At 39.0% G+C, this 11,195-nt stretch overlaps 1 protein-coding gene across 1 annotated transcript in view; it reads right to left on the bottom strand.

Moving 5' to 3' along the window:
* LOC128249539 (uncharacterized) overlaps positions 1-11,195 on the bottom strand; it is a 43,444-nt gene continuing 32,249 nt past the window's right edge. Inside the window, exons 2-3 of the mRNA XM_052973420.2 lie at positions 6,649-6,743; positions 1-94 (exon numbers count right to left, since the gene is read on the bottom strand). Of these exons, the coding sequence (XP_052829380.1) occupies positions 1-94; positions 6,649-6,743 (189 nt within the window). The remainder of the gene's footprint in view (positions 95-6,648; positions 6,744-11,195) is intronic.

The following is an 11,195-nucleotide window of genomic DNA, read 5'->3' as shown; positions in this document are numbered from 1 at the left end:
TTAATGTAACTTAAGAATATAATCTAAAATAAAATTTGCAAATGCCGTTAAAGAGATCAGCGATTGTACAAAAATTATACGGTGTGAAAGTAAACTGTAAAATGTAGGAGATATACTAACATGTAACATGATAGTCAAGCAATGTCAACAACCAAAATAGCTTTATATCTCAAAGACATCCAGAAACCACACAGACAGCACACACTCGCAAACTCGCCTTTGTATGCACAGTAGGTTTAATTGCATCTAAGCACTCTAGACAGACACAGACACACACACAGTAATACATGATAACGTGCATATATAAAAGCATTCGTATATAAGTTGAACGGTATGTAAATATACATACATACCTAAGTGTGTATGTGTATATGTATGAACGTATTATGTACATGTGTATGTATGTATGTATGTATGTATGCATATATTTATCTACGTACGTAAGTACGCACGTACGGGCGTACGTACGTATGTACGTATGTATTTCGCACAGAAGTGCACCTAGATAGACTTACCCACAAATATATTTCTACCCTCACCTGTATAGATGCGTACACAGATATATACACTAGAAACTTATACATGTCCAGGTACCTGTTCGGAAACAGAAATACTTGCTCTTCTCTGATATCAATCATTCACTCACACACACACACACATATAGGCACAGGTTATATGCAGTTGCTTCCTAACCACATGGTTCAGGGTTCAGTCTTACTGCGTGGCACCTTAGTCAAGTATCTTCTAATGTAGCCTCGGGTCGACCAAAGTCTTGTGAGTGTATTTGATAGACGGAAACTGAAAGAAACCCGTCGTATATATGTTTGTATGTATGTGTGTGTGTATATATATATATATATATATATATATATATATATATGTGTGTGTGTGTGTGTGTGTGTGTGTGTGTGTGTGTGTGTGTGTGTGTGTGTGTGTGTGTGTATGTGTGTGTGTGTATGTGTGTGTGTGTTTGTTTGTGTCTGTCTGTCGCCCACAACTGCTTGACAACCGGTGTTGGTGTGTTTACGTCCCCGTAACTTAATGATTCGGCAAAGAGACCGATAGATTAAGTACCAGGCTTAAAAAAAGAAAATAAGTATAGGGGGTCGATACATTCGACTAAAAATTCTTCAAGGCGGTACTCCAGCGTGGCCGCGGTCTAATGACTGAAATCACTGATATATATAGATATATATATATATTTAATTCATTGGAAAATCGTTAGAACATCGGATAAAAAGCCGTGTGACATGTTTTCTGACCAATTATATTCTAATTTCGTCTGCAATGAAATTATTGCAAAGTTCTATGAACGCTTACCTTTCCTCGCCAGGCAACATTGGGGGCATGGAGAAGGGAGCTTGTTCTATTGGTCTTCATAAAAAATAGCCTGCACCAAATGAACCATTGCCAATTCTAAGCGATACCGATCTGAGATGTATAAGATTTTTTCCAGCCTTCTTTCTTCTATAATGCAATATGTTTCGGCCTTTTAAAGAGCTTTGCGGAGAAGTACGTTTCTTTTTAATTGCCGAAATTGCGTTTTGTAAGTAAAGAAGATAAAAAAAAAATTAAAAAAACCCTCGTATACTTCGTATTTAGCATAGAGTTCATTTGAAATGCATCATATAATAGAGTGAGGTTAAAGTTTGTGGATATTTCTAGCGTGTTGAAAGAGACTACGTTGTGGATCCCTCGTTGGGTCGTACATAGACAGTAAACTGCATATAATGTAAAGTATTAAGTGACGAGACAATTACATGGTTGATTATGTTGCTGGAGTGCTTTGCAATAATGATTTCAAATTTTAGCACAAGGCCTGCAATTTTAAGGGAGGGGTTAAATAAACTGCATCGATCCCAGTCTTCAACTGCTACTTATATTAATAACCCCGAAAAGATAAAAAGTAAAGTTGACCTCGACGAAATTTGCAGCTAGACCAGAAAGAGACGAAAGAAATGTCATTAAGCGTTTTAAGTTCTTGTTAAGAAAGTTCAAACCGGTCACTGACAAAGCGACAAGACTGAGTTAAGGGAGTTTCCGGTGTTTGTAACTATGTGGTTGAATTGGTGCTTTGGTTGAACTGTCGATACATACACCCAAATGTGTGTATCTATTCATACAAGAATCTCAGATGGAGAATTTTTGGAATGTCTTAAAGACCGTCACTGTGCCGCTAATTGATTGGATTTGGAGAACCCGCGTCAGTTTGTTTTGCTCTTCTTCTGTGAAACGGAGTATTTCTAGGCTTCTGTGCAAATTTTTTGGTACATTACCAAATAATTTTATGATGATAGATACAGATGAGAATTCATAGTCAGGGTACAAGAGCTGTAAGTTCCGCATTAATTCGCCTTAAATGTTCCCTTTTTCCTCAACTTTTGATTGTACATTCCCATTTGATGGGCAGCTGACCTCTACAACAGGGCATGACTTTTGTCCCCTGTCCCTCAGAACAATATTAAGTCTGTTATGTTTACATCGAATTGATGTTTTTATTGGGGGTTTCCACCAACATTCCTTGTTTTTAAACGTGTGAATACCTGCTGGTTCTGAGATGTCTTTGATGTCTGCATCAGAGAAGTCCTTCCTGCGGATAGCATTGTAAATAGCCTGCAACTATATCATGATATAGACATGATATAGTTGCAGACTGCTAAACCAGTGTGGAAAACATCATCCACATCATCAGCAGCCGCCCTAAATGTCTACGAAATACTATCTGGATGATATTTTCCACACTGGTGTAGCAAAGCCAAATTTTCTATCACAACCTGGAGGCTTGGTGGTATTTTTGCCTCTCTTGTTTATCAGGTATTTAGTAGCTATCTCCTGTTCCTGGGTACTGAAGGCATATCCTTCTTGGTGGGATGTAATGTATCTATTAGGGGTCCAGGAGAGGCTACTCATACTGTCAATGATGTTATTGTTTTCTAGCTTACAGGATGTGTACCCATGAATTGCCTTTTGCTGGTATGATGCCTGCTTCTCCTCCAAGCTTTTGTTTAGGTTGACCAGTTCAGCCTTTATGGGTCGCATAAGACAGTTGCATTCTCAGAGTATGTATGTATGCGTGCATGCATATATGTATGCATATATGTATGCATATATGTATGCATGTATGTATGTATAGATGGATGGATGGATGAATGTATGTATAGATGGATGGATGGATGAATGTATGTATAGATGGATGGATGGATGAATGTATGCATGCGTGCATATATAAATGTATGCGTGTGTGCATTATGAAATCAAGTTTGAAAGTCCGGCTCTGACGTGGCTGTCTTTATCGATCCACTAATCAATACAGGATCAATATCAGAGGTAACAGATGGCTTTGGATGTTGAGTGAAGTGATTATGGGGTTGTTGTTTTTTTGTTTTTTTTTTTGTTGGGGGGACGTATTTCTGCAATTAAGGATAAGGATAGTGAAAAGTCTTTGGGTGGGTAGAGTGGGGTGGTTCAACGGTGGTGGAGAGAATAAGTCGAGGAGATGTGTGTGTCGAGGTGGGTGGGGAGAAATGAGCCAAGGAGGTGGAGGAGGATACGAACGGAAAGGGAGAGCAAGAACGAGAGAGGGGCGGGGCAGTTCAAAGGAGTGCAAACAGCAAATGGGTGGGAAGGGCAGGAGATTGGAGTTGCTGAGATGTAGGGCGGTGGGAGACGGTGGAAAATAGGGGAAATTAAAAGTGAATGACTTGGGGGAGTGAACGTGAAAGAGTGTGTGAGAATGAGAGAAGGAGAAAGAGGCAAAGGAGAGAGGCAGAGATAGATAGAGAGAGAGAGAGAGAGAGAGGGGGGGGGGAGAGGGAGAGAGAGAAGGGGGAGATAGATAGAGAGAGAGAGAGGGGGGGAGAGTGAGAGAGAGAGAGGGAGAGAGAGGGGGGAGGGGAGAGAGAGAGAGTGAGGAGAGTGGAGAGAGAGAGAGAGAGAGAGAGAGAGAGAGAGAGAGAGAGAGAGAGAGAGAGAGAGAGGGAGGGAATATTTTCTGCCTTCAAAAATAAATCTGAGCTGTACCATAGTTCGAAACCCCAAAGTTTCGGCTGTCTGAACTTTATGTTCTGCTTCGGAATTAATACCTAAGAATATATTTAAAAGCGTGGCTACACGCGCGCGCACGCACTCACGCGCACACATACACACACACACACACAACGGTCATGCTGGAACACCACCTTTAGTCGAACGAATCGACCCCAGGACTTATTATTCTTTGTAAGACTCGTACTTATTCTATCGGTGTTGTTTTTGCCGAACCGCTAAGTGACAGGGACGTAAACACACCAACATCGGTCGTCAAGCGATGGGGAGGGTGGGCAAACAGACACAAATAACAATACATACATATACATACATACATACATACATTCATACACACACACACATATATATATATACATATATATACATACATAAATATATATATATATATATATATATATATATATATATATATATATATATATATATATACGACGGGATTCTTTCAGTCTCCGTCTACCAAATCTACTCACAAGTCTTTGGTCGACCGAGGCTAGTAGAAGACACTTGCCCAAGGTGCCACGCAGCGGGACTGAACCCGGAACATACATATATACATATACATAAAGACTCCCTTTGGTCATGAAATCACCATAGGATTGCACACACATACACATACACACACGCACACACACCTCTCACATACACAAACACACACATACACGTACAAAACATACACATACACACACATGCACACACGCACACACACACACCCACATACACATACACACGCACACACACTTCTCACCAACACAACACACTCACACAGACACGCATACAATCACACACACATGGGCATAACAACACACACACATACAATAGCAAACGCACGCACACACACGTACACAGCAACGCACATATACACAACATACACATACACACAAACACACACGCACGCACAAAAAACATACACATACACGCACGCGCACGTACAAAATACACACACACACACGCACACGTACCCAACACCTACAACCCCACACAAACACACACATACTCAAAAACTGCCTGCTGACCCTCCACTAACCATTGTCCATAAGCACCCACTAACTATTCCTGTTACTAATTCCTTCCACTACGTCATACACACACACACACACAAACACACTAACAGATAACCCACCACACCATGCACACACACGCACATACATACGCACACACACGTTCTGTTATCACACACACACTCGCAGACTCTCGCGCACGCACAGATATTCACCTCCCTTTTTCACTCTCCTGTCTTAGTAAGAACTTTTCCCCCACCACCTCCTCTTCCGGTCCTTTCACAATGTAACCTCGTGGGCATCGGTGCCATTTTCCTCTTCCTCCGTTTTTCCATTCTCCGAACTTTCTGTCTCTCCGACGAAGGGCTTCGCCCGAAACGTCATACTTTCTCTCATTCCTTTCCCGAGCGTCCAATAACACTATCCGTATCACGTCCTCACTGTGTTGTTTTTTTGTTATTGTTTTTGTGTTTTTTTAACTATATATATATATACACACACACATTCATATAAATATGCGTGTGTGTGTGTGTGTGTGTGTGTGTGCGTACGTGTGTGTGTGTGTGTGTATGTGTGTGTTTGTCCTTCACCCCCGCATGACAACCTGCATTGGTGTGTTTACGCCACCGTAATTTAACGATTCAGTAAAAGATACCGATAGATAAGTAACAGGTTTTCAAAACACAAGTTCTGGGGGGGGGGGGGGTCGACTCTCTCGACTAAAATGCTTCAAAGGTGGTGCCCCAGCATGGCCGCAGTCTAACGACTGAAACAAGCAAGACACAAATGGGTGAAAGGTGTATGCATGTCTGCGATAGGCCTCCGTACAGTGACCGTCCCTACCAAATTCAATCAACACCATCATTAGTCGGTTCAGGTTTGTAGTAAAAGGATGGCTCCGCGGCACTTTACCCAAAGTGCCTCACAATTTGCACTCACCATATGTGCTGTATATTTTATTGATTTTAAATGGGATTTTGAATTCTAATGACCAGCTGACTCTTAGAACATTAACAAGTCAGACATATATTTTATTCCAGACAATGAACAGGGTATCATAATTTTGCATATCATAAAATGCATTATTATTATTATTATTATTATTATTATTATATTATTATTATTATTATTAATATTATTATTATTATTATGGAGATACTAGTAGTAGTAGTAGTAGTATTTTGTCGTAATTTGTAGACTGTCTCCAAGATGCCTCTTTCATACAGATGTCACCGAACGTTGCATTCAAAATGAAGTTATGTTCCATCGGAAAGTATTAAACATTCGGGGACATTTCGAGTCAGCTGCTAAACATATGTATTACATCCTGCAAAAATCGATGATTTTTTTTTTTTTTCAGTGTTTCGGATTATTAATATTTCTGCTATTCTTTCGGTAATTTTAATGTCAGCCCATGTTACTGTATTGTCTAGGTAGTAACCTTTAACATTGAGACGTAATATAGCGATCACTAAAGGAAAGAAAATTAAATTCCACTGTGATGTTGGAATATGTATGGGTGTGTGTGTATAGACATACATATATATATATATATATATGTAACCAATGAAAGGGCGAAAACTGTTAGACATTTTCTACTCACCTTTTAACGTCAACCACTACTTGCAGCTGCAACGGCTGTCTTTCTTTTCTGTATTTCTCTTTTTTTTTCTGTTGCTTGTTTGTTGAAAGTTTGATCTGCAAGTATGTTGAATCTTGTAAAACAACTATTTCCTATTTGCTTTTCGTGCTCATAATTCAGTATTTCATAAATGGTAATACATATTTCCGTTTTTACTGAACCCAATCCCCACTGAAAATAAGATTTCTATGTAACGTGCAGAGTAATACAAAATAAATGAAATGATTAGAGTTTGTGTCTGTCTGTCTATCTATCTATCTATCTATCTATCTATCTATCTATCTATCTATCTATCTATCTATCTGTCTGTCTGTCTGTCTGTCTGTCTAGTTGTAATTTATTTATATAAATGACATTTACTGTAATAATAAATTATATATGAACTGAAGTGGCTGTGTGGTAAGCGGCTTGCTTCCCAACCACATGGTTCCGAGTTCAGTTCCACTGCGAGGCACCTTGGGCAAGTGTCTTCTACTATAGCCTCGGGCCTTGTAAGTGGATTTGGTAGACGGAAACTGAAAGAAACCCGTCGTATATATATATATATATATATATATAGAGAGAGAGAGAGAGAGAGAGCAATTAGAAAATGGAGGAGAATATGCTGTACTCAACGACTTGTAGACAGTGTATTCCGTTGAATTAATTAACTTATTTTGTAACTAAAATGACAAAAACCACAAAATACAAATGTTTATGACAAACCATGTTATATTAACAATCGGGGTTACAAATATAAAGTACATTAGGAATTTGAGAATAAACATAAACTTACAGCTGTTTCGGTCTAGCGTTGGCATGCCCCATTCTATCCGAATAGCTCCTTGCATTATATATATATATATATATATATATTATTTATATATATATATATATATATATATATATATATATATATATATATATATATATATATATATATGTGTGTGTGTGTGTGTGTGTGTGTGTGTGTGTGTGTATGTGTGTGTGTGTGTGTGTTTGTGTGTCAGTGCTTGTCCCCCATCATCGTTTGACAACCGATGTTAGTGTGTTTACGTCCCCGTAACATAGCGGTTCGGCAAAAGTGACCGATTAGAATAAGTACTAGGCTTACAAAGAATAAGTCCTGAGGTCGATTTTGTTCGACTAAAGGCGGCGCTCCAGCATGGCCACAGTCAAATGACTGAAGAAAATAAAAGAATAAAAGAAAGAACAAGATTAACAACAACAACAACAATAACAATAATTATTTTTATTTCTACTCTAGGAACAAGGCCTTGAAATTTGAGCGGGGGGGGGGGGCGGGTCGGAGAGGGGGGCTAGTCGATGAGATCGACCCCAGTGCGTAACTGGTACTCATTTCATCGACCCCGAAAGGATGAAAAGGTAAGTCGATCTCGGCGGAATTTGAACTCAGAACGTAGCGGCAGACGAAATACTGCTAAGCATTTTCGCCAGGCATATTAACAATTCTGCCAGCCGGCCGCCTTAATAATAATAATAATAATATAATAATAATAATAATATAATAATAACAATAATAATAATAATAATAATAATAATAATAATAATAATAATAATAATAATAATATAATAATAATAATAACAATTATTATTATTATTATTATTATTATTATTATTATGAGGGAGAAGAGAAGTGGAACACGAATTAGTAATGGTCAAAGAAGGAGGAAGAAGGGGAGGAGGTGGAAGAAGGCGCTTAATTGGTTGCGCATGAATCGTTTGGTATGTCACCGTCTGTTCGAAGGACGCTTTATACTCACAACTGCTACAAGAACAATAAACTACGATGACGACAACAATAATGATAGCAACAACAGTGACAATGATAATAGCAACAACAATTAACAACGACAATGAAACACGCAATAAGTAATGTGTGAATAATTTGGTAATATTTACTCTATGTCGGAAGGATTGGCACAGAAGACTAAGACGTTTGTAGTGAATAATTTAGTGAATTCACTGAAGAGAATGCTTGAAAAAGTCTTTATAAAAAGCCGCGTTCCTTACCCCAGTTTTTCTTCCTATGTGTGACTGAACAAATTGCTTAACCAAGTTGATCAGACAACTATATATATGATCTATATATATATATATATATATACCGGAGTAAGCACATGAAATGTGCAACAAGGTGGAAAAAAGAGTACTCAAATACCAGAGGTAGAGTAATATGCTTTATTTAAAAGCAGCAGAAATATAACAAAAAAAAACCGTTACTCTGAGTTTCACGTTCCCGTTCATTGGACAGTTGTCCAATGAACGGGAACGTGAAACTCAGAGTAACGGTTTTTTTGTTATATTTCTGCTGCTTTTAAATAAATAAAGTATAATATTATATATATATATATATATATATATATATATATATACAATGAGTATGTGTGACTACCTGTCTGTCTATCTCTGTTTCCGTCTGTGTGCGTATATGTGTGTGTCTGTGTGTTTGTGTACGTGTGCATCACCAAAACTCGAGAACTACCCAATCGATTTCATACAAATTTTACACATACACTACTTAAGGTCTCATGGAGTGTCATGGGCCAAAAAAAAAAAAAGAAGTTTCAACTTTTTCTCTAATGCGAGCCCGGGGCAATCTCTTAGACTGTTTCGTAGGATCGCGGTTTCGATTCCTAGACCGGGCGTTTGTGAGTGTTTATTGAGCGGAAAACACCTAAAGCTCCACAAGGCTCCGGCTGGGGATGGTGGCGAATCCTGCTGTAATTCTTCAGCACAACTTTCTCTCACTCTTTCTTCCTGCTTCTGTTGTACCTGTATTCAAAGGGTCAGCCTTGTCACACTCTGTGCTACGCCGAATCTCCTTGAGAACTACATTAAGGGTACACGTTTTCTGTTGATCGTATCAACTGGAACCCTCGTCGTCGCAAACGACGGAGTGCCACGTATACATATAGGTACAACGTTGACGGATTGAATTCCTGGTTGTATTCCATTGTGAATTGAATGCTTGTGTGGATGCTGTTGAGAAGTGTTTTTAATTCTAGGAGTTTAAGTTGTTATTCCAGAGTTTGAAACAGTCTTCCAGGTATCTCTTCCAATTCTCTTAAATGTATTGGGCGAGAGGGTCTCCAAATTTTCGAAGTGAATTCTGATATATTTTTTTTCTCTAAGAATCCCGTTGTGAGGTTGGCAATGGTAGGTGCTATATATATATATATATATATTCATGTATATATATATATGTATCTGTATGTGTGCATCACTAAAACTCGAGAACTACCAAACTGATTTCATACAAATTTTACACATACACTACTTAGGATCCATTGCAGTGTCATGGGGCCCAAGAAAATTTAAACTTCTTGCCAAGTGGAGCCCGGAGGAATCTCTTAGACTGTCTCAGTATTACGTGTCAAAAGGGGAAAAATATAATATATACATAGCGAGACTATTAAAAGTACAACCATTAACTCACATTACATATATATGTATATATAATATATATAAATTATAAAAATATTAAAAAGTGACGAAAAAAGGGGAGACGATTGGGAAGGGGAATGTCTGAATTTCCGGTGAGAGGAACCTGATCAATTCCGAAAAGCAGATTCCAGCCATTACAGTAGCGATAAAAAAAGAGGGGAGAGAGAGAGAGAGAGAGAGGAGAGAGAGTGAGAGAGAGAGAGAGAGAGAGAGAGAGAGGAGAGAGAGAGAGAGAGAGAGAGGGAGAGAGAGAGAGAGTGGAGGAGATGAGAGAGAGTGGAGAGAGAGAGAGAGAGAGGAGGAGAGAGAGAGAGAGAGGGAGAGAGAGAGAGAGGGGGAGAGAGAGGGGAGAGAGAGGGAGTGGAGGAGAGAGAGAGAGAGAGAGAGGAGGAGAGAGAGAGGGAGAGAGAGAGGGGAGAGAGAGAGAGGGAGAGAGAGAGAGGAGAGGAGAGAGAGAGAGAGAGAGAGAGAGGAGAGAGAGAGAGAGAGAGAGAGCATTCTTGTTGAGCACAAGATAAAGCGTGTCTGTAACTGACTCATTTCTGGATGCGATCTAGGACGTCTGTGCGTGTAAAAGCAGCAGCAGCAATGTCTCGGGTGTGGAAATAGTACTCAATAGTCGATCTTATCTGAGTTGTGCTGATATTGTTCATGTATCATTTTCTTCACACACTTGTCACTACCACGGGACCTGTATGGTGGTGGAGGTTGCATAACAGATCGAGCACAGACACGTCGTGAGGATTTTATGATTTCAGCAAGTTTTATATACTTTCACCAGGTGAAGTAATTACTCGAGATCAGATGAGATGAAAGCAATTCGAATTGCTTGAGAGTCAACTATCACAGCTGCTAAAAAGAAAAACTATCTCGTTCAAGGCTTGAAGATATGTCATACACTGATCTATTGACTTACTTTAATCTTGTTTCCTCGTTTAAAGTAAATACCTGATGAAAGACTTTTATAAAAATGGCTTAAAGTAGGGGCATTGATTTATCGTAGCCTATGTTTTGCTGAGCGGCGTAATATGATATTTCAGAATTTGCAAACTCTTGCGGAG

This window comes from Octopus bimaculoides, chromosome 15 (genome assembly GCF_046866305.1).
Source record: "Octopus bimaculoides isolate indiv1 chromosome 15, ASM4686630v1, whole genome shotgun sequence".
Classification (NCBI taxonomy): domain Eukaryota; kingdom Metazoa; phylum Mollusca; class Cephalopoda; order Octopoda; family Octopodidae; genus Octopus; species Octopus bimaculoides.
This window is presented reverse-complemented; position numbering and strand designations above follow the sequence as displayed.